Source organism: Narcine bancroftii, chromosome 1 (genome assembly GCF_036971445.1).
Source record: "Narcine bancroftii isolate sNarBan1 chromosome 1, sNarBan1.hap1, whole genome shotgun sequence".
In the NCBI taxonomy this organism is placed as follows: Eukaryota; Metazoa; Chordata; class Chondrichthyes; order Torpediniformes; family Narcinidae; genus Narcine; species Narcine bancroftii.
In genome coordinates, this window is record NC_091469.1 from 478941005 (window position 1) to 478966018 (window position 25014).

Here is a 25014-nt window from a genome sequence, read left to right on the forward strand (position 1 = left end):
GGCGGGATCATTGGTTACATTTAAGGATGGACTGGATAGTTACATGGAAAGGAGAGGACTGGAGGGGTATGGACCGGCTGCTGGTCAGTGGGACTAGGAGGGTGGGGATTTGTTACGGCATGGACTAGTAGGGCCGAACTGGCCTGTTCTGTGCTGTAAGTGGTTATATGGTTATATAAAAGATATAGGTTAGTTCAATATAATTTTTACATCAATTATATTTGACTCCACAGAAAATAAATAGATTAAATCCTGCTATGTCAGATTTATATTTTAGGTATGGATGTGAGATTGGAACTTTTTTGCATTCTTTTTGGCAATGTCCTAAAGTCAGACATTTATGGTTGGAAGTCGGTGATTTTTTTTTTTTTTGGAACTGATTACGGGGGTCAAGTTCCCACAGGATCTGATGTTATTTTTATTGAGCAATATTTAGGTTATAACACCTAAATTAAAATTAACTATGTATCAAATTGAATTTGTACAAATTGCTTTAGTAGTTTCTAGGAAATGCATAGCAACATCATGGAAATCAGATATAGATTTAGGTATGGAAAGATGGCATGCAGAACTTCGTAGCTTTATATCATTAAAGAAGATTACATATAGTTTACAAAATAATTATCACTCGTTTTGGAAAATATGGCACCCATATTTACAAAATGTGGGTTTATATGTTTGATAAACTTTCTAAAAACCTCACTTCTTGGTAATCTCCAATATTAGTTTTAATGTTATAAACACTTTATTTCCTTGGCATTCTCCGGTCCTTCTCTCTTATGTCTCTTTTTTTCTTCTTTAGGGAAGGGGAAGGGGGGGGGGGGTGTTTATATATATCACATGTATAATTTTTTTGAATAATTTTTGAAATTTAAAATTTATCAATAAAATATTTAAAAAAAAAACGTCCTCCAGCTCTTCCCAGAAAGATCTTGTACATAGCCAGGTGGAGTGGACAAAAGTTCCATCCTCCACACCTAAAGCACATTTCTGAAATTTCAAGCTATGATTTGTGTAATTTTTGTAGGGTCAGTTACAACTGGTGCAAGAAATTGTATTGCACAACCCTATATCTGGGCGTTGATGACTCCAGTCACACTGTCCAGATACAGGTCTTATTACCACTCTTCATTGATTGTTGTGCCCTTCTCTCCCTTGACCTGTGTAAACCTGACTTCGGTCCCTCACTTTGGAATAAGTAATACATCTTGGAGATAAATATACACATATTCCTTAGTCGAAATAGAATCTCCACGTTACTACATCTAGATTGGGTCATAGACGGTCCTAATTTTTCCCTTAAGAAAGATCTTATTTGCAGATAGCTGAAGAATGTTCTTTTAGACAAATTGTATTTGTTCCTCAACTGCTCAAATGACGTGAGCTGCCTTTGCTTGTAACAGTCCTCGATACACCTGATCCCTTTCTGGCATCAGTTGTCCAGGATTTTATTACCCAGAGTCAAGGGTATTCTGGGTCAAAGGCATTTTTGTGTCAACCCACCTTCAAACCAATACATTGATTTATTGTTTTCTTTGAAATTAATTTAGTGTCCCATTTTTAAATAAACTCTCCTGCTATCATTTCACCTCCACATGTCGTCCAGTTTTTGTCTAGGAATAGGGGGGGGGGGGCGCGGGGCGCGGGGCGCTCCCTCAAAGAGGGCCCACAAATATTAGTTGGAGTGCCCAGTAGTATTTTTTGAAATCAGATAATTTTAAACCCCTCAAATTTTAGTCCCACATCAACTTTTCCATGGAGGTTCTAGCCATTTTACCATTCCACAGGAACCTTCTGACACATTCGTTGAGCATCTTAAAAAAAAAAGTCCTGGGGCAACAAAATGGGCAGAGTCCCCCTCAATCTTCTGGAGCAAAGGGAGATCATTGAGTTTGGATAAGTTGTGCAAGTCTTTGTCTATTTTTATCCCCAGATATTTAATAAGTTCTTGCGGCTATTTAAATTGACTTCTCTGTTGATAGTCTAAAATCCCCGTTCGTCAAATTTCACTTTTGTCCCAATTTACCTTATACCTCATTACCATCCTATAATTCCCCAGTGTAGTCTTCAGCCTAGCTAACGACTCCCGAGGTCTGTCAAATACACTAACACATCATCAGCAAAAAGATTGATTTTGTGTTCCACCTGGCCCATCCTGAACCCCTTTATATCTGTATCCTGCTGAATGGTTTCCACTAGTGGCTCAATTGCCAGTATGAACAGTGCTGGCGACAATGGACAACACTGCCTACTGGACCTGCTGAATAGGAACACTGAAGACATCTGTCCATTTGTAATAATTTAAATTTTACAGTAAAGTGTCCTCACCCAATTAATAAATGTTTGACCTAATCCAAATTTCTCAGAACCTTGATCAAAAAGTCCCACTCCAATCTGTCGAAGCCAGATCCACCCCTGACTGTGCCAGATATACCATATTAAGAAATCTAGCTATGTTATTTGCTGATTGTCTTCTTTCTACAAATCCGGTTTGATCTGGATTCGTTAATTCTGCCACCCTATTGACCAGTGGTTTTGCAATGATTTTATAATCTCTGTTCAATAACGAGATGGGTCTGTATGAGGCAGGATTCAATGGGTCCCTGTTTTTTTTTGGGAATTGCCATTGTGATTGCTGTTGAGAAAGACTTCTGGAGGGTATGTGTCTCTGCTACCTGGTTCATCACCTTCATAAAGAGCATTAAAAGATCTTTGATAAAATTCAATGGGGAAACCATCCTCCCCTGGTGATTTGCCAGCCTGCCGAGAGCTCAGGGTCCATGCATTCTCCTCTTTAGAGAAAGAGGCACTCAGCCCCTCATGCTCTTCCTGATCTTTTGTGTTTCACTCTTAACAAGACTTCTGTTTATCCATTCAGGTTAAATGATCACAGAGGGGGAAAAAGTAGAAATCGTGAGTTAGTCACCTAAAATGTTAATGTGGTTCCTCTTGCCACAGATGCTTCCTGATGTGCTGAGTATTTCAACTTTTGATTCCTTGCATCTACATTTAAAAAAAAATTAAATCCTAAGCCCCTCAGCCAAGCCCCCTCAGTCTTATTTGTTTCATGAAGATGACTTCTCACTCTGCCAAATGCCAATGAGTAAAGACCTAAGCTGCTCAGTCATTCCTAATGTGACCATCCCTTCATCCCAGTAGGGAACTCAGAGATCCTCCTTTGAATCCAAACCAAGTATAAGAATTCGGAATTGTATGCAATATTCCTGCCAACATTTTAACGGTTGTAGCAAAAAATATCTTTTTTTTTTGTCCTCTTTTCCCTTTGCAATAGTGAATGATTGTTTGGATAAGTGCATAGTTTAGAACAGTGGTTTTCAAACTTTTTCTTTCCACTCACCACCTGACATAATCCGTGTGCCATCGTTGCTCTGCGATGAGTAAGAGATTATGTCAGATGGTATGTGAGTGGGGAAAGAAGGTTGAGAATTCTCTGCTCCAGACCCAATTATTTCTGAAATATTTCACTTGAGAAAAATTGTAATTGGCTTATTTCCTTTGGAGTTATGAAACCGTGCACATAATGAGTCAATTAGGTATGATTAAAACAGTGGTTTTCAAATTTTTTCTCTCCATTCACATACCATCTGAAGTAATCCCTTGCTAATTATAGAGCATCAATGGCATAGAGATTACTTCAGGTGATATGTGAGTGGAAAGAAACATTTTGAAAACCACTGGTTTGGAGGGATAGGGGCCAAATTGGATTAACTTGGTCAGCATGGACAGGTTGGGCGAAGGAGCAGTTTCTGTGCTGTAGAACTCTACAATACCATCCCTCTAATAGAGGGATGGCAGAAGTTTCCAGAATGTTTGCACCTGATTCAGTAAAATGACAATTTGAAGAAGACTGGGTTTGAGAAAATAGCTCTGAATGAATTCAACTTCCTTCTTTCTCCTTGATTACTTGTGGCTGGAAGATCAACAACTGAAGTAACACAAACTACTGGAATTCTATTAATACTGTTTTGATGAAACCGATCTTAAAGGATTAAGTACAGATTAGTTACTTACCATCTTGCTGAGTATAAACTTGTATTTTCAGGCATTGGATTTACTCTTGGAGAGGATGAAGGCTGCAAATCTCGATTTTTCCAAATTAAAATCTTTGTCTGGTTCTGGCCAAGTAAGTGATGATAATTTCTTTAGCTGGGGAGAGAAGAAAGAAATTGAATGTATCTTTTTGGTGAATGCTGACAATAATCTCTTGTTTCTTTCACAGCAACATGGCAGTGTTTATTGGAAAGAGGGAGCTAATCAGACTTTGAAAAACATGACTGCTGATCGATCTCTTCACCAGATATTGGAGGTGAAGTTTGGGTAATTTTGCTCAGCAAAGAAATAGAAGGCAGACAAGGTGGTGAAGAAAGGATTTAGCATTTTTGCCGTCATCGGTCGGGGCATCGAGTACAGAAGTGCAGACACCATGTTGCAACTGTATATATATATATGTATTGAGAGACCACATGGAATGTTGTGTGCTGTTTGATTTGCCAGTTATAGGAGAGATAACATTAAGCTGGAAAGGATGCAGAAAAGATTTACCAGAATATGATTAGAATGGAGGGTTTGAATTATAAGGGAGAGGTTAGATTGGCTGGAATTTTTTTCTCTCGAGTGTATGAACTTGTTGAGGGAGATTTTACAGAGGTTTATAAAATCATGGGGTGGATGGATAAAATAAATAGTCTCTTTTCCCAGGGTAGGGCAATAAAAACAGCTAGAGGAAATTTGTTTAATGTGAGAAGGAAACAATTAAAAGGGACCTGAGGGCACCATTTGCACATAGTGGATGGTGTATTTTTGGAATGGTGGTAGATAAGGGTACCAATGCAACATTTAAAAGACATTTTGATAGGTTTAGAGGATTATTAACCTAATGCAACCAATTGGGGCTAGATTGGTCCCAAAGGACAAGTTCGGCTGAAGAGCTTGTTTCCATGCAGTAGAACTTTGAGTTTCTGTATTTATTCCAGCACCTCGGACTAGATAGGGGAAATTGATTTAGGATGGAGATGAGGAGGAACTGCTTTTCCCAGAGAGTAGTGAATCTGTGTATTTTTCTGCCCAAGAATGGAGTTGAGGCCGCCTCATTAAATATACTTAAGAGGCAGGTGGATAAGATTTTTACATAGTAGGGGAATTAGGGTTATGGGGAAAGGCAGATTGGTGGTGCTGAGTCTATGGCCAGATCAGCCATGATCTGATTAAATGGCGGAGCTAGCTTGATGGGCCAGATGGTCTTCTCTTGCTCCCATTTCTTATCTTCAACTTGATTGGCATGGACATGTTGGGATGAAGGGCCTGTTTCTGTGTTGAATTTCACGTTTATCCCACACAGCCAGGTGCTAAAACCTAGTTCTTCCCTTCTGCTGCCTCAAAGCAGGACTTAGAATGTTCATTTTCACCAGTCACATCTGTGTCTTGAAGCAGACAATGAGACTGAAATTTGCTCCTCTTTTTTCTGCAGATCATCATCTATTCTCAGCTTAATTCTGCAGAACCTTTCTGAGAAATGGAGCTGGGAATTAATGAATCAAATTTCTTTTGAATGCTTAATTAAATAGATAAAAATGGGAAATGCTGAAAATGCTTTGTAGATCTGGCAACATCTGTGGAGAGAGAAACCTCATGAATGTGATAGGCTTACAAATGAAGGTTGCCAAAGTCTTCTCAGTTATGTAAGGAGAGCTGAATTTTGATAGAAAGAAAGCTTAAATTGATTATTGACCAGTGATGAAATATTTAAAAAAAAAAAATTAGTGTGACTATATTCTTTAAAGAATTCACCTTTTTCCTTTCTTATAGTCTAGCTTCTCTGTGAAGGATTCTCCTGTTTGGATGGACTCCAGTACCACTGAAGAATGCCGACAACTGGAAAAATGTGCTGGTGGGCCACAGAAACTGGCTGACATCACTGGATCACGTGCTTATGAGGTTTGTTTACCAGATATTTTGATTAAAAGTTTAGCAAAATATCCAGCTAAATTGTATTCTCCAGATACTAAAGAAATACATAGATATCCTGACAGATCATGCAGAATTGTTTCTTGCAAATGTTATTTAAAATTAAATGCTTCAAGAATTTGTGAGGTATTTTTGCATCCTTGCTAAAAGATAGAAGGCAAATTTTTGCCATTGATAAATGTGAGTGAGAAACAATCTTTTTGTATCAGATCTTGAACTTGTTAGGATGTTCTGAAATATTGTTTATATCCATAAGAGGATATAATATAAATATCCTTGGATAATGTGGCCACGAATTTAAAAAAAATCTCCAGGTGATCCACTGTAATGACCATGTGTCCCAAACCATGGAATAAATTAAGAAACCTACGTATTAAGATCCATTGTGCGAAGCATTCATTTTCTCCACCTGGCATTTCAGGAGGCCATAGAGTAAATGAAAACACTAAACATACAAGTGTAAGGCTTTTCATGTCTTGTCCAAGAGAGATTAATATCCTTTGTTGCTTGACTAACTATAAACAGAGTGCATTAGATTCCTCTTCCCTCCCCCCGCCAAATCCCCTCCTCCTCCCTCCAACCTTCCCCACCTTCCATCTCCACCCTCTGACCTCCCCAACCCTCCTACTTCTCCTTCCTCCACAATACCGATTCCTCACTCTAACCCCTGCTTGGTTTTTATTGTCCCCTTTTGACCTTCCCCTCTCTGAGACTGAATGCTCGGTCCTCAGTAGATGCTTCATCTTCGTCCATCTTCACCCACACCTCAATGAGTTCCATGCATGCTGCAATGCTGAACTCTTCTTTTGTCACCTCCACCTCTGGGCTCACTTCTGGCCATGACTCTCCACCCCCCTACCAAAGACCTTTTCTCCCTCTTCAAGCCTTTTTCCTCATCCTGGACAACTTGTCCTGGCCAGCTGACTGCTCTGGAACTTTTTATTTCCAACTGCCACTGAGACATCAACTGGCTGGGTCTGTGAAAGCATCTTGGAGGTCACGTCTTGTAACCCTTATGCAAGAAAGAAGGGATCTGTAATGGTTTGGGTAGTTCACACACACAAATATACATTAGTGTATAGTTGAGGTTAAGTTTAGAGTTAAGTAAGATTTTATATTATTAATAGTTAGTAATAAAAATTATTGTTTTGAATTACCATTGCCTTGGTGAATTTCTATTGCTGTTGGTCTATGACATAACAGTGGTAGGAAAATTACTTAGAGAAGATTCTTCATGACAGGATTTATTCGCATTTGGAAAAGCATGGACTTGTTAGGGATAATCAACATGGTTTTGTGTGGGGGAAGTCATGTCTCACAAACTTGATTAAGTTTTGTGGCAGAAGTGATGATAGATGAGGATGTTTCCTAGATTTTAGTAAAGCATTGTGATGCGCTGTGGAGCAGCAAGCAAACACAAAACACGAGAAGACTGTACTACAGGTTTTAATCAGCTCAAACTCTGTACACACCAGTCTTAATGTCTTTGCTGGCTTCACGTGTCTGACTGATCCCAGGAGGGGCCGGCTCAAGTCTATATACAGGGCAGTAATTGAAAGTCATCCAGGTGGGGCTGGCCTCACGGTTGCCTACCTGCAGGTATAGTGGTTGTCCCCTGCAGTAGGCAGGTAGGTATGTGGCCAGTGTTGTGGTTGTATCTATGTATAAAAAGGTCTTTCATGATGTATGAGAGACTGCATCTGTTGAAGTCTGGAGCAGCAAATACTGGACAATAAATTTTTTCGAAAGGTTTGCTTCCTGACAACTTCAAGCTGAAGTTACACAAAGATCATTTCAAATATGGTGTACCGTATCATGTAGGAAGTTGGAGAAACATTGAATGAACTTTTCTGGAATTTAGCATGTTTAATCACATAATGTACCTTGAGCCAAGCTCTCAGGCTGACTGCACATGTTGCACAACAATTGTGAGGAGCTCAGGGTTTGTCTTGGTCACCAATTTTACAACTGAAGTAGAGCTCATAGGCTTTCTTAATAAGTGCAGTCATGCTACATCTGAGTCTTGTGTATACTTGCCACAAATGTAACAATATTATCACAGCTGTTATGACATTGACAAGACATTTCTGCTGTATTGAATGTTCCTGTAAACCATAAATACTATTGTGAAGTACACTTACTATATTATTGCCTGAAGAGTATGTGCATCAACATGCATTCAATCTATATCAATGTAATTCACAGCATCTGTACATGTGAGCTGCTTTTATAACCTGTCTGCATCTATCCTGACTGAGCATGCCTAGGCCTAAGACAACATTTGCATGACCAAGCACTCAATGCTTAGACTGACCAAAACATTTTGCTTTGTGGGCAATATACTAGTAGACTTAAAATATGACAGGAAATCACAAAATAGTTGTATCTTTTTTAAAAAAAGGGTACTTGATAGGAAAATGTCAAGGCAATTTTCATGATCAGCTGCCCAAAATTCATAAAATACACCCAGAAGTGTTCAGGAAGCAAAATCTTCATTGTCCAGTATAATATGCTGGAGGAACTAAAAGGGACAAGCAACATCATTTGGAGGGAAAGAATAGTCAATGTTTTAAGCTGGAATCCAAATTACTGCCTGCTGTGCTTTAACCAATCATTTTGTGATTGGTATCTCCTGAATAATTCTAGATAGGAAACTAACTATGAAATCAAATCACAGGAGTGGAAAATGTTGAAGATGCAATATAAAGAAAAGCACTATTTAAATATAACTTTTTAAATCTGCTTGCAAAATAATTTGACAAATAATACTGTAAAAATATTTTTTTGGACTGAAATAAAAATAGAAATTGCTGGAAATATTCAACAGGTCAGGCAATATCTTTAGAAGAAGTTTGAAGGCATTGTAGAAAAGCTGAGTGATTTGACAATGTCACGACAGATGCAGAGCAGTGTGGAAAAAAATATCCACTTTAGCAGGAAAACTAGAAATATCGAGTATTTAGTGAAAGATTGGGAAATTTGCTGTTCAAAGGGCTATAAGTCCTTCTGCACAACTTACTGAAAATTAATATGTAGATACAGCAGATAATCAAGAAGGAAACTGACACGTCGGCCTTTGTTGAGTTGGTGAGAGCACACCTCGTGTATCATGTACCATTTCGGATCCATTCCCTAAAACTGAAATACGTTGTGTAAAGGGAACGTAGTAAAGATTTAATTTTTAAAAACATTTATTTACAACACAATAGAAGCTGATTCCGGCCATTGAAACCCGTGCCACCCAATTGCTCCCAATTAATCGATCAACCTCATAAGATTTGGAGGGTGGAAGGAAAGTGGAGCACCCTGGAGAAATCCATGCAGGTCATGGGGCGAATGTGCAAACTCCTTACAGAAAGTGCCAGGTTGCCGGTGGTGGCAATCTTCTTCTTTGGCTTGGCTTTGCGGACGAAGATTTATGGAGGGGTAAATGTCCACGTCAGCTGCAGGCTCGTTTGTGGCTGACAAGTCCGATGCGGGACAGGCAGACCCGGTTGCAGCGGTTGCAGGGGAAAATTGGTTGGTTGGTTGGGGTTGGGTGTTGGGTTTTTCCTCCTTTGTCTTTTGTCAGTGAGGTGGGCTCTGCGGTCTTCTTCAAAGGAAGTTGCTACCCGCCGAACTGTGAGGCACCAAGATGCACGGTTTGAGGCGATATCAGCCCACTGACGGTGGTCAATGTGGCAGGCACCAAGAGATTTCTTTAGGCAGTCCTTGTACCTCTTCTTTGGTGCACCTCTGACACGGTGGCCAGTGGAGAGCTTGCCATATAACACGATCTTGGGAAGGCGATGGTCCTCCATTCTGGAGATGTGACCTACCCAGCGCAGTTGGATCTTCAGCAGCGTGGATTCGATGCTGTCGGCCTCTGCCATCTCGAGTACTTCGATGTTAGGGATGAAGTCGCTCCAATGAATGTTGAGGATGGAGCGGAGACAACGCTGGTGGAAGCGTTCTAGGAGCCGTAGGTGATGTCGGAAGAGGACCCATGATTCGGAGCCGAACAGGAGTGTGGGTATGACAACGGCTCTGTATATGCTAAACTTTGTGAGGTTTTTCAGTTGGTTGTTTTTCCAGACTCTTTTGTGTAGTCTTCCAAAGGCGCTATTTGCCTTGGCAAGTCTGTTGTCTATCTCGTTGTCGATCCTTGCATCAGATGAAATGGTGCTGCCGAGATAGGTAAACTGGTTGACCGTTTTGAGTTTTGTGTGCCTGATGGAGATGTGGGGGGCTGGTAGTCATGGTGGGGAGCTGGCTGATGGTTCTTCAGGCTGACTTCCAGGCCAAACGTTTTGGAAGTTTCCGCAAAACAGGACGTCAAGCGCTGAAGAGCTGGCTCTGAATGGGCAACTAAAGCGGCATTGTCTGCAAAGAGTAGTTCACGGACAAGTTGCTTTTGCGCCTCAGATTGAAGAGACTGCCATCCGTGCGTTACCGGATGTAAACAGCGTCTTCATTGTTGAGGTCTTTCATGGCTTGGATCAGCATCATGCTGAAGAAGATTGAAAAGAGGGTTGGTGCGAGAACGCAGCCTTGGTTCACGCCATTGTTAATGGAGAAGGGTTCAGAGAGCTCATTGCTGTATCTAACCCGACCTTGTTGGTTTTTGTGCAGTTGGATAACCATGTTGAGGAACTTTGGGGGGCATCCGAGGCGCTCTAGTATTTGCCAAAGCCCTGTCCTGCTCACGGTGTCGAAGGCTTTGGTGAGGTCTACAAAGGTGATGTAGAGTCCTTTGTTTTGTTCTCTGCACTTTTCTTGGAGCTGTCTGAGGGCAAAGACCATGTCAGTAGTTCCTCTGTTTGCGCGAAAGCCGCACTGTGATTCTGGGAGAACATTCTCGGCGACACTAGGTATTATTCTATTTAGGAGAATCCTAGCGAACATTTTGCTTGCAATGGAGAGCAGCGTGATTCCCCTGTAGTTTGAGCAGTCTAATTTCTCGCCTTTGTTTTTATACAGGGTGATGATGATGGCATCATGAAGGTCCTGAGGCAGTTTTCCTTGGTCCCAGCAGAGCTTGAAAAACTCATGCAGTTTGGCATGCAGAGTTTTGCCGCCAGCCTTCCAGACCTCTGGGGGGATTCCATCCATACCTGCTGCTTTGCCACTTTTCAGTTGTTCAATTGCCTTATATGTCTCTTCCCGGGTGAGGACCTCATCCAGCTCTACCCTTGGGGGCTGTTGAGGGAGCCGGAGCAGGGCGGAATCTTGGACTGAGCGGTTGGCACTGAAAAGAGATTGGAAGTGTTCTGTCCATCGGTTGAGGATGGAGATCTTGTCGCTGAGGACGACTTTGCCGTCTGAGCTGCGCAGCAGTCTTTGGACTTGGGCTGAGGGGCCGTACACAGCCTTTAGAGCCTCGTAAAAGCCCCTGAAGTCGCCAATGTCCGTGCTGAGCTGGGTTCGTTTGGCGAGGCTAGTCCACCACTCATTTTGGATCTCCCGGAGTTTGCGCTGAAGATGGCTGCATGCGCGACGGAAGGCTTGTTTCTTCTCTGGCCAAGACGGCTTTGTAAGGTAAGCCTGGTGGGCCGCTCGCTTCTTTGCCAGCAGCTCCTGGATTTCCTGGCTGTTTTCGTCGAACCAGTCCTTGTTTTTCCTGTAGGAGAAGCCCAGTACCTCTTCAGTGGATTGCAGTATGGTAGTCTTCAGCTGATCCCAAAGGGTTTCAGGGGACGAGTCCGTGAGGCGGATTGCATCCTCGAGCTTTGCTTTGAGGTTTGCCTGGAAGTTTCCTCTCACTTCGTCTGACTGCAGGTTTCCAACATTGAACCTCTTTCTGGGGGCTTTATTGTTCCTGGACTTTGGCTTGAAGTGAAGGTTGAGCTTGCAATGAACCAGCCGGTGGTCAGTGTGGCATTCTGTGCTGGGCATGACCCTGGTGTGGAGCACATCTCGTTTGTCTCTTTCTCGCACCAGGACGTAGTCCAGGAGGTGCCAGTGTTTGGATCAGGGATGCATCCAGGTAGTCTTCAGGCTGTCCCTCTGCTGAAAAAGGGTGTTTGTAATGACAAGCCGCTGTTCTGCGCAGAGCGCCAACAGGAGCGCCCGTTGTCGTTGCACTTTCTGACACCATGCTTTCCCAGGATTCTGGCCAGGTTCCTGAATCTTTGCCGACTCGAGCGTTGAAATCTCCAAGGATGACAACCTTGTCGGCTGTAGAGGTGTGTTGAATGAGGTTGCGCAGATCAGTGTAGAACTTGTCCTTTTCTGCTGGTTCCGCCTGGAGGGTTGGAGCATAGACACTGATGAGGGCGATGCGACGCTTGTTTTGAAGGGGGAGTTGCATGGACATGATCCGGTCCGAGTGGCCTGTCGGGAGGTTTTCGAGTTTGGAGGCAATGGAGTTCTTGACCACGAAGCCTACACCAGATAGGCGTCGTTCATCCATAGGCTTGCCAGACCAGTAGAGTGTGAAGCCCGCGCCGTGTTCTTGGAGGCTGCCTACATCTGCAAGGTGGACGTCGCTGAGAGAGGCTATGTCGATGTCGAGTCTGAGGAGTTCATGTGCAATGAGGGCAGACCGACGTTCAGGTCGGTGGCTGTCATCCTTGTCTAGCATGGTTCTAATGTTCCAGCATGCTAGCTTGTGTTCGTAAGCATCTTTTGAGGGGGAGGACGTGGACATGTCCTCGGGCCTGCGCAAAGGAGCTTTTAGGTGGAGTGCAGTGTGCGCAGTACTGGCCCCACCCTTTACAAAACTACTGATGAGGGTAGAAAGCTTGAAGTTGGGGAATCTGATGATAGCATTGTGGGGGAAGCTAAATCCCTGGTTTTAAGATATCATTATAATCTGTACAAGATATGAAGGAAGCATGAGTACAAGAAATTTTCATTTGAATTGTGAATCTCTTTAAAAGCTTTTTATATCATGGCGGCAGCCCCGGCCTCGGTCGAATGAGGCAGGCGGAGGCCCAGTCCGGGCAGAAAGAAGGAAGCGGTGGCCCCGGTCCGGGCACAGGGAAAGCAGTGGCGGCCCCGGCCCCGGTCCGGGCAGAGGGTAGGCGGCGACGGCCACGATCCGGGCAAGAGCGAAGGAGAGGCGGCGGCCCCAAACTCGGTCGAGTGAGGCAGGTGGAGGCCCCGGTCCGGACAGAAGCGAGGGGGAGGTGGCGGCCCCGGCCTCGGTCTAGTGAGGCAGGTGGAGGCCCCTGTCCGGGCAGAAAGAAGGAGGCGGCGGCCCCGGTCCCAGCACAGGGAAAGCAGCGGCGGCCCCGGCCCCAGTCCGGGCAGAGGGTAGGCGGCGGCTGCCCCGATCCGGGCAAGAGCGAAGGGGAGGCGGCGGCCCCGGCCTCGGTCGAGTGAAGCAGGCGGAGGCCCCGATCCGGGCAGAAGTGAGGGGGAGGCGGTGGCCCCGGCCTCGGTCGAGCGAAGCAGGCGGAGGCCCTGGTCCGGGCAGAAAGAAGGAGGTGGCGGCCCCGGTCCAGGCACAGGGAAAGCAGTGGCGGCCCCGGCCCCGGTCCGGGCAGTATGGTTCGACCTAGGATGGGAGGCAGGCCCCTCCAGCCCGGGTAAGAAACCTGCATAGGAGAAGGCCACTCCGATATAAAACCTATGACCCAAGGACCTCGCTGCCACGTCCCAGCTTGCTTGGCCACGGCACACAAACCATGGGTGGTGGTAATAGTGCGGCATTAACCAGTACGTTAACTGTGTCATCTAAGATTTGTCGAATTGACTCCTGAAATGGGACATTTGCCATACAAGGAGAGTGAATAGGTTTGATCTCTGTTTCTGAAGAATGAGACCTGATCTAACTAAAACATAAGAAGTTCTTTGTTGCTCAAAAGGTAAGATGAGGAAGGATATTGGCTTTTACTAAGACATCTCAAACTTGGATCTGAGTTTCAAAATAAGCAGACTATTTGGGCCTGAAATAAGGAGACCTTTTCACAGCGTGATTAATTTTTGACAGTCTCTACCCTATGGGGGGAAATCAGGCATTTATTGGATTCAAATGTAAGATTGGAAGATTTCTGGATATTAGTGGAATCAAGTGATGTTGGATTATGGCAATAAAATAGTGCTGAGGTAGAGGTTCAGCTATGATTTTATTAAGTAGTGCAGCAGGCTTGAGGGGTGCCTGGCCTGCTCATCGTTTTATTTCTTGTGCTATTAGGAAGAGCCATTGAACTGAAATATTAATCCTGCTTCTGTCCACAGATTCTGTCTGAGCTGCATAATTCTAGTAGTTTTGTTTTTACTTAAAAGTTTTAGTGTTTTCTTTTTACCCTCTTGACCTGTTTGAGTGGGCACAATACAGTTTAATTGTCACAGCTACAAACTATAGAAATGCCATGGGTTGAAAGCACAGATAAAATAGTATATTGGATTCTATCAAACTGTGCAAGATACTCAAAAGCAGATATTGTTCGATTGATTTCACTTTAGACCAATAGCGAAAAAAAACTATCAATGCAAAACTGACTTTTAAGCTCTTTAGATATCTAATTTTGGTTAAATATAGAGTTAATTTTGAATAAAATCTGCTCTAGGAATCTACTGGACCAGGCTCTGTGCATGTGTAAAAATACTATAGTAGGAAGCTAAAATTGGATATTTAAAGAAAACTGTAAATGTTAAAAGTCTGAAACAAAAACAGAAAATGTTGGAAATACTCAGTGTGTCAGGCTGCATCCTTTCAAGAGTGGAAGAAGCATTCGCTCTGGGAAAGTGATCAATATTGCAGATTTCTATGTAAGATATAGTATGGTTAATTATAATTTTTTTCCACCAGTTGTATCTAACCCCTGAGAAATTGAAAAAATATGGATTTAGTAATTCAGAATTGTGTTTTAGATGTGGATTATGTGTAGGAACATTTTTACATTCAATCTGGTTTTGTGTTAAGGTTCAATCATTTTGGCAAAAAATTAATGAATTTCTTCAAAAATTGTTTCAGATCCACTTTTTGTTAGACCCCAAAACTTGTTGTTGGGTTGTACTGCCCCATTTATTGATTTGTGGTTAGATAAGTTTCAGACACCATTTCTTCGTTTAGCATTGGCTGTAGCACGTAAATGTGTTGCGATTTCATGGAAAGACGAGGTTGAAGTAAATGTAACTCGTTGGCTTAATGAGTTGAGGTTCTGTATTTATATGGAGAAAATAACATACAACTTGCATGATAATTACGACTTTTTTGTTAAGATGTGGTCGCCTTATTTGAAATGTATGAGTTTAGTAATATCCTAAATTTTTGTATGTGTTTCTTTTATTTTCTTAATGCTTCCCTTGGGGAGTTTGTGGAGGGGGTGGGTTAGTTGTAGCCTTCATTTTTATATTATGGATATTGTAAAAGTTTTTCTTTTGAAAATATTAAATAAATAATAAAAAAAGAAAAATATTGCAGATTTCTGTAGCACAATCTAAAGTAAGTGTTGGTGTTAAATCAGGGGTGTCAAACTCAAATTCACGGAGGGCCAAAATTAAAAACTTGGACTAAGTCGAGGGCCGAACTAAATATTTATTGAAATTTTTCAACAACATCTGCATGTTTTCTCTTCTTTCAACATCTGTAATGTTAAACTTTTTCTTATTAAAAGAAATGTTTAATAATAGTTTTGGATAAACTCTTTCCAGAAGCATTAACAAATGAGAAATAAAATATTCAATAAATAATATTTCTCTATAGAGGATTTGTCAAATGTTGCTAGTGTGCTGTCGAATAGTAAAATCTGAGGGCTATTGAGAATGTGGGAGAATAACATGATTCCTGAAACAATCCAATGGGTGACTGATTGTGGGCATGAACTCTAGCAGGGTTATTTGCCGTGCCCTTTTTCCATTGGTACAGATATCCTTTGATTTACACACTTTTCAAGTTTTATGCCTAATGAGCTTGTATCCAGGTGCAGGACCATTTTAAACCAGGAATATATTGATCACTGTGACATGAAACTATTGGAAGATCGTTTTATCCTGAGATGAAAGTTCGTAATCCTTACTCAGGCCTGTGTGCGGGAGGGCGGGGTTTGCGGGCGATCGGGTTGGACAACGACAGTGCGGGGGCATCGGCTCTCGCTGCAGGGCGGCATCTCGGCGGATCAGCGGCCCTGTCACCGTGAGTCGCGGGTCGGTCTGCGGCAGGGAGGGGGAGTGGGCAACGGTCCTGGCGAGGTCAGGCCCGAGGCCTCCGGTTCCGGGCGCTGGGAAGGGGCCTCGGCTTCCCCTGACACCGGCCAGGCCCCAAAACCAGAGTCCACGGTGAGACCCTGCAACGTAAACAGAGGAGGTGGGGGCGATTAGCGGGCTGACGCCAATGCATTCTGGGATTTGTTGTATTACTGTGATGCGCTATACTGGCGCGGCGGCCAGCGGGCCACCTCTAATACATGTTTGAAATGATCTTGCGGGCCAGAGTTTGACGTGTGTGGGTTAAATGATTGTCATTTGCTGCTGAGCCATTAAGTATTTCAATTAAAGTTGTGTTAAACCAGAATTTAACATTTAGATGAGTAAAATGAAGCGATGAGTATTTGGGAAAGGTTTATTTATTAAACATTTATGTGTTTTTACACCTCACAGCGTTTCACAGGAAATCAAATTGCAAAGATCAACAAGAAGTATCCTGAAGAATACAAGAAAACTGAGGTAGACTGTCAGAAACAGATATAAAATAAAATAACTGCCATTTTAAAATAATAGAACATGGACTTTGAGATTAATGGAAGTAGTTGCAAAATTCTCAACAACTTGTTAGAAGTCAGATTGTGCTCTAGGGGTAAGTGTTGAGTCATAATGTTGTAACTTTGGACTTTAATCATTTGTGGTCGTACTGATGCCCTGTAACTGGTCAATAGGCACCAATAGGATTAGTTAATAGCACTCTTGCTCCTGTGTTACAAGGGATTAGGGCTCCACGGATGTAAGAATAAAATTGTAAGATGGCAGATGTTACTCTTCTACTGAAGGTGTCATCTTTCAGATGATGTTACTCTATTCGCCTCAGCCCCACTCGCCACGTGTTAGGTCAATGGAAATAATTCTGTGTTAGTTTTTTTAAAGAAGAATTCTGCTTAATGTCCAAATAAATGTGTATACCTCAACAACATAACTATAACAAGTGTATGGATATTACATTAGCTGTTGTGGAAGCTTTCTTTGTATAATGTGGGCATCATTCCATCCTGCAATACAAGAAATACTACTTCCCAAAAGTACTTCATTAATTGTTAGGCACGTGAAGACATCCAAAGGCTGTAAATGGAATGTCGTTTATTTTATTCCTGTGGTAGAAATCACAGACTAGAACCATTCTAGTTACTGAATCCTCTTGTACATCTAGAAACTCTCGACTTCATATTATAAGATCGGTGAACTGAGTATATCCCGAGAAATGTTCAGATTCAGATTATGTGTAATTAATGCAAGTTGCATTACTAAATCAGAGCATGTATGTTGCTGGAGCCTCTTCTCTTTCAGCCCTTTAATGGTGAGTACTTTATACTAGGGCCACAGATCAATAAAAGGGAACTCTAATTATGTTGTTTAACTTTCCTGACTGTTCTCAATACAAGGACAGAATGTTTTACTAACGATAGTCTATTAAAGTAATGTAGTTGCTATTTAAGTAAACAAGAAAGTCTTAAGATGCTGGGGTCGAGTGTAATGCACATGTGCTGGAGAAACTCAGCTGGTCACGCAACATCCCTTTGAAGTAATGTTTTAGGCCTAGGTCATCTTCAGGTATACAGGCATAAGACTAACAGTAAGCCATTTTCTGGGGCAAAACTGAATCTTTAATCGCAACTCTGTTGAGAAGACATTTTGTGCTTGGGCATTATTTATTGGTGATTATATGTACCTAGAAAATTGTAATTTGCTCATAAATGGTATGCTAACAGGTACATTGTGGAGTACTCTAGTCCATTGGCTGATACCCAAAAGTCCCCTTATTTCAAGAGGACTGGAGTAGTGATGTCATCCTCCAATTACATGAACTTTATGAGACCAGTTTTGGAATAGTTTGGTGCATATGTACTTTGTGCAATGGATCTGACAATAAACTCACCATCATTAGTATTTATCACTGAGCCAACTTTGAAAGTCAGGCCACTCCATTCTGACACTTGACTTAACAACTAGAATACTAACCTAAGTTTGTTCTTTCACCTGGAAACAGAATCAGTTGGATCCCAGAAACTTTTAATTAAACCAGCATCTGCCCTTTACCATCATTAAATTGGCAACTAATTAAACACTGACTGCAGCCCTTTCTCATTAACTGCTTTCTAATTGTTGATTTTCAAGCTTTGTGACTTTTATCACATTCGTGGGGAAGGCTTCAAGGATACTTTTAACCATAAATTCTTAATGCTGACTGACCCAAGATAAAGCAGCAAATGTCCTTAATGAAAAATCCAAGTTTTGGCAACCAACAGCTAACATGAAAAACTCTAGATTGTTTAGTGCCCCACACAGCTTCAAGACCTTCCAACGTGCTTTTACAGGCAACAAGGGAATTTTTGAAGACTGATCATAGTCGTAATGCAGAGCATTTCCCCACCACCCATCTTGAAAACAGAGTGAAATAGTCAATTCCTTAACTAGAGTTTTGAGCACCCAAATATGTTTATTTGGTGGCCCTATTTTCCCATTATCCATATAAAGCACACTGAAATGATTTTCCACATTAAAGTTGCTGTCCAAATGCAGGTCAACAATTCATGTTTCTTTGCTCCTTTTCAAATTGTAAACATATACTTCAGCTATTTTCCTCTATTGCAGCTTGAATCTCTGTAGTATTAAATATTGAATAGACCATAACATTGTTCATCTGTTCATTGTGAGTCTAAGGTTGCTTTGATCAGTATGTTTTAAAAATTACAGCAAAGCAAGTGATATGTGGCCTAATTGCTGTTTGCATACTCCACAGCATCCCCTTTCTCCACTATTTTATCTAACCTCATCAACATCTTTTACCCTAAATGAATTATTAGGTCGTTACCAGTAATTTTCATTGATCACCATTCCCTGGTGATTTGATTATAGTTTGAATTGGTGACATGTCAGGTTTTTAAAAAAAGAAAAATGAGATTCCACCAGGGTTGAATGTTTTTTCAAACACACAAATAACAAAAAGGTAAATTGAGACTTGAGAAAGGCTCCATCAGTGTAATTCTGACTTTGGCTTGACCGAGGAAAATATTTCCTGCATCCATCATCGTCCTAAAATGATGTAGACTCCTTGCAGTAGTTTGCTGTTTCCATCCTGCTATTTCTGATAAACCCAAGGTCCTCTGATTGAATGTGAGCTGAGAAAATGATTTTAATGTGTATACCTCATGGTTTGTGAACACTGACCTTCTTTTTTTGTAGAGAATCTCACTGGTTAGCAGCTTTGTTGCTTCCATATTTCTTGGAAACTATGCAGCGATCGATTATAGTGATGGTAAGGTTAAATTACTATACATAACATAACATAACAATTACAGCACGGAAACAGGCCATTAGGCCCTTCTAGTCCGTACCGAACCAAACACCCCTTTCTAATCCCACCTCCCTGCACAATGCCCATAACCCTCCATCTTCTTCTCATCCATATACCTGTCCAACCTTTTCTTAAATAATACAATTGACTCCGCCGCCACTATTTCTCCCGGAAGCTCATTCCACACGGCTACCACTCTCTGAGTAAAGAAGTTCCCCCTCATGTTACCTCTAAACCTCTGCCCCTTAATTCCTGATGCTTAATTCCTGATGTTTAATTGTTTAAATTCATTTAAATTGTAACAGCCCAGTCATATTTAGAACAAGTAATTCATTCGGACCAAAATGAGAATGAACCAGTCACTTACTGATTTACATGATGAATACTGTCTCAGTCAATTACGAACAATATAGTTCAATAGTTTTAACACATTGCATTTAACAGAGGTTCTGCACTACTCTGTAAGAGTGTGAGAAAAAATTCAGAGATGCCACCACTGGGAATTTGCATTGATAAAACTATAGAGGTGGGTAAAATTACAACATTTAAAAAGATGTTTAAATTTAGGCATACAGCATGGTAACAGTTTTTTCTTAGAGAAATATAAAAGCTGCAGATGCGAGAATCTTGACCACATAAAGCATTGCTGGAGGAACTTAATAGGTCAGGTTGGCATCCATGGGTAGAAATGGTCAGTCAGGATTTTGAGTCTAGTCAAGATTGCTGAGCTGAAATTACACATATAAAGTGGGAAAGAAGCTGGGAGTGGGCCAGAAGTATAGAATACAGGGCATAAGACGTGGGAGGTGGAGAGACAGTGGAGAGAGCATCTGAATTCTGTGTGTGAGTCTAAACTTGAAGTTTCTGTAGTCAACCATTTTAACCCCCAAATCATCCCTGCAATGACATGTCTGTCCTCTGTTGGGGCAAGATGAACATAAACTTGAGAAACAACGCATCATATTCTTCCTGGACAGCCTAAAACCTAATGGCGTGAACATTGAATTTTTTACTTTTAGGTAACCTTTAGATACAACATGGTAACAGACCCTTTGGGCTCTATGAGCCCATGCTGCCAAAATACACCTGTGTGACCAGTAAACCTACAACTCTCATATGTCTTTGGAATGTGGGCGGAATCCAGAGTACCTGGAGGTACTCTACGCAAACACGGGGAGAACATACGAACTCTTTACAGACGGTGGCAGATTTGAACCTGGATCTATGCCACTGTAATAGCATTGTGCTAACTGCTGCACTAACTTTGCAGCTGAGTATGGTTCAGTATTTTCGAAGACTGATTGCCGAGAGCAGGCACCCCAAGATACAGGAGGAAAATCTCTAACGTGGTCTCTGCAAGTTCTTCAAATTCATTCGTAGGATAAAGTAGCCAGTGCTGGTGTCCTCTCCCCTGACCAGCACTCCCAGTACCAAAGCTCCTATTAAATTGTCAGAAAGCACCTAGTGTGCAATTTTGTTTTCCTCAATCACTATATTAATCAGTATTTAGAATGAGCTGCTAGATAAAACTATAGAGGTGGGTAAAATTACAACATTTACAAAGATGTTTAAATATGGCATGGTAACAGGCCCACAAGCCCGTGCCACCCAATTACTGACAACCCTCATACATTTTGAACTGTGGGAGGAAACCCACGCAGACACTGAGAGGACATATAAATTCCTTACAGGCAGGACCGGATTCGTACAGGACCGGATGCTGTAACAGTGTTGTGTTAAATGTGCCAACTATACTCTTTGGTGTATGGATAGAAATAGGTATTTGGGGCAAACGGAAGGAAATGGGATTAGCTTAGGTTGCCAACTTGGTTGACGAGGATGAATGGCCTGAAGGCTCCAATCTGATTTTTAACAGCAAAATAATGTAACTTGTTTAACAGGTTTAGATTTTATTGGTGGGAAGTTGTTGGCAGATACTAGAAGAAGACAACTGACATAGTTGAAAAAGCCTGAGATTGTCGATTATTTGGAAGTAAAAAAAAAATTGATTATGATAAAATTGAGGACAAATGTTGGGGTAGGGGCGGGGGGGAGGGGAAATAAAGCAATATTTAGAAATAGTTTTCAAAAATATGTTTCTTTGGGAGTGAAGATCATGCTTTCTCCAGCTAACCCTCACTTGTTCACTCATATGGCATCTTGGCTGCCTTCCTGTAGGTTCTGGAATGAATTTGATGGATATCCGTGCCCATGAATGGTCACAACAGTGTCTTAATGCCTGCGCTCCTGGGCTGAAGGAAAAGCTTGGTGATCCGCTGCCATCTCACTCCATATTGGTATGTAATTAATTGCATGTTAATGTGGCATCATCAATGGTTAAACAAGAAGTCTGCAGATGCTGGAGAATTGGAACAATACACAGAAAAGTGCAGGAGGAGCTCAGCTTCCATGGAATGCAATAGGCAGCTGATGTTTCCGGAAGGGCCCAGGCTGACATGTTTATCCATGGCCTCAGGTAATTTATGAGGCGTTAAATATAATTGATGAATACATTTATAATTAACTAATCTATAGTCTTCTTTGGCTTGGCTTCGCGGACGAAGATTTATGGAGGGGGTAAAAAGTCCACGTCAGCTGCAGGCTCGTTTGTGGCTGACCAGTCCGATGCGGGACAGGCAGACACGATTGCAGCGGTTGCAAGGGAAAATTGGTTGGTTGGGGTTGGGTGTTGGGTTTTTCCTCCTTTGCCTTTTGTCAGTGAGGTGGGCTCTGCGGTCTTCTTCAAAGGAGGCTGCTGCCCGCCAAACTGTGAGGCGCCAAGATGCACGGTTTGAGGCGTTATCAGCCCACTGGCGGTGGTCAATGTGGCAGGCACCAAGAGATTTCTTTAGGCAGTCCTTGTACCTTTTCTTTGGTGCACCTCTGTCACGGTGGCCAGTGGAGAGCTCGCCATATAATACGATCTTGGGAAGGCGATGGTCCTCCATTCTGGAGACGTGACCCATCCAGCGCAGCTGGATCTTCAGCAGCGTGGACTCGATGCTGTCGACCTCTGCCATCTCGAGTACCTCGACGTTAGGGGTGTGAGCGCTCCAATGGATGTTGAGGATGGAGCGGAGACAACGCTGGTGGAAGCGTTCTAGGAGCCGTAGGTGGTGCCGGTAGAGGACCCATGATTCGGAGCCGAACAGGAGTGTGGGTATGACAACGGCTCTGTATACGCTTATCTTTGTGAGGTTTTTCAGTTGGTTGTTTTTCCAGACTCTTTTGTGTAGTCTTCCAAAGGCGCTATTTGCCTTGGCGAGTCTGTTGTCTATCTCATTGTGAACATTAATTATATACCTCATACTGACCCAACAAATATCAGTCCAGCAAAAAGGATCAATTTCCATTCCCAAATCTGATTCCCATCTTTCTTTTATTCAAATCTGGTTTTGGAGATTCCTCCTGAAGTAGAAGGTACAATTTAGAAACAAGTTTCTTTGTAATTCCCTCATGAATTACAACCTCCAAACCAGTAATCTGTGGCAAAATTAGTTCTGGGTCTAATATATCCCTTAAAAAAGATAGGAGAAGAACATATTTTGTGAAACCCCAAATTTATTTTTAATTTGATCAAATGACATCAATACTCCTTGCTCACAACAGTCTCCCAAGTATTTTCTATTTCTTGTTGCATACACAAGCAGCCATGCTCTGGTGCTATTTTGGATCCACAAAAAAAGTTCAGAGAAAATTTAAAACCTTTTGAAGTTTAAAGTTCACATTGTTAAATGTCACTTTCTATCAGAAACATTTAAAAACTTTCATAGGTCTTCAGCAGTGGTGAGCTGTCAGAGGCTCTTGGGATCTTTCTGGGGCAGAGTGTCAGGATCTGATGCTTGGTCACAGACACTTCTCAGGTGTGAAGGTATAGCTTAGTTGTTCTCTTTTCAGTCCAGCACAGGATAGCACAGGTTTCGATAGTGGGCTTGAGCCAAGACTATCTGCGTTGTTCTTTGCCGTGGTATCTTTTGTTAACTGTGACAAAAACTTTTAGACACCCTTTTCTTTGTGGAGTGGTTAACTAATGGCTATTTGTCCCAGCTGCATGCACAACAAATGGCAATGTACTCTAAGAATTATTCTTCTGCTTTTGCGTAGGGGTCAATATCACCATACTTTGTGAAACGGTTTGGATTTAGTTCTGAGTGTAAAGTGATTGCTTTCACAGGAGACAATCCAGGTAAGACTTTAGTCTTCTATTTTTGAACCAATATCAACCACTCTCTTCCTCAGTGTCTACAGTTTACACAGAGGGCGTACAATGCCAGCGTGTACCGAGGTACAGTGAAAAGGTTTATTTTGCGTACTATCCAGGAAGTCTATCCATCATAAGTACAGCAGAATAAAATGCAGCACAGAGTAAAGTTGTAGTGAAAGAATAGTTTGAATGGTGTAAGGTTGGAAGCATTATTTTGGAGAGATAGGAGAGAGGAGTGATTGTAAAGAGAAGATCTGCAGAGAACATGTTGCAAAATATTGCCTTGTTCTGTTGCTATTTTTTGTTATATATCATAGACACATAAAGCATGACAGATCTATGAATACAAATTTACCTCGGGACAAAATAAAATAAGATTTAAAGAACTCTTAATACAGTTGAATCATGTAGTCTGCTCTTTCCAAGTTTATCACTGGTTCCTTCTGTTTCTACTTGAATTTCTAATGCCATCTGAAACACAACATCCCGCCAACACTTCACAGTCATCCAACATTTTCAGAGCAAGGTTAAGTTCATCAAATGCATTCTTGAGTTCTGAATCCAGCTTGAAGAGGTATAGACACATGAGAGAAACAAAAGAACTGCAGGTGGTGGGGTCAGGCAGCATTTATGAATATTCAATAAAGGGTCCTGAGTTGACCATCTATTTTTCTCCATTGATGTTTTCTGACAGACTGAGTCCCTCCAGCTTCTCATTGTAACTTGCACATTGCTTTTCCTCCTTCCTGATGCTAACTATCTATGTGTATTAATAATATTTTGATTTCCCAGTTCAAATTTCCCATATTTGTAGCTTTTCAAATGCATAAGCCCTCCACTTTTAATTTTGCCCCATAAAGCAATTTCAACGGAGAACTGTCTGTTGTGACCTTGTTGAAGGGCATCCCTACATTGAAACTTGGTCTGGCCATTCACTGTAACAGAACTTCCCCCAACTGCCTTGGTCCTCACCATGCCTGTGGATCGGGGAGGGGTTGTTGAGTGGGTGGGTCTGAACCTGTGCAACCCCCTGCTCACCTAAAATCCATTCACGCACACACTGTTCCTTTCTGAGGAGTGGGGTATCCTCCTGTCAAAGCCCACAAACTGACTGAAAGGGACCATTATCATCCTATGGGATGAATAGCCAGATTGAAGGTTATCACTCAACAAACTGAACTCAAACAAATGAGTGTCTTCTGGTGTATTATATTGCTATTTGTGGGAGCCTGTGGTGTGCCTGTTGGTTGGTTCATTATTTTGAAATGTAGGTCTTGCTGGCAAGAGCAGAATTTATTGCCTACCCTCAGGACAAAAGGTCCTTAAGAATCAACGACTTTGATTTGGCATTATGTCTCATATTAGCCTTCTGTGTCACTAGTCCACTCCACCA

The 25014-nt window shown here is 41.9% G+C and overlaps 1 protein-coding gene across 7 annotated transcripts in view; it reads left to right on the forward strand.

The window, feature by feature from the left end:
- Positions 1 to 25014, forward strand: part of xylb (xylulokinase homolog (H. influenzae)) — a 255464-nt gene that overhangs the window by 33829 nt on the left and 196621 nt on the right. For all 7 annotated transcript variants that reach the window (XM_069914852.1, XM_069914856.1, XM_069914857.1 and 4 more), the window contains 7 exons: positions 4064 to 4144; positions 4241 to 4327; positions 5827 to 5955; positions 16513 to 16578; positions 19306 to 19378; positions 21596 to 21714; positions 23522 to 23603. In XM_069914852.1, the coding sequence (XP_069770953.1) occupies positions 4064 to 4144; positions 4241 to 4327; positions 5827 to 5955; positions 16513 to 16578; positions 19306 to 19378; positions 21596 to 21714; positions 23522 to 23603 (637 nt within the window). The remainder of the gene's footprint in view (positions 1 to 4063; positions 4145 to 4240; positions 4328 to 5826; positions 5956 to 16512; positions 16579 to 19305; positions 19379 to 21595; positions 21715 to 23521; positions 23604 to 25014) is intronic.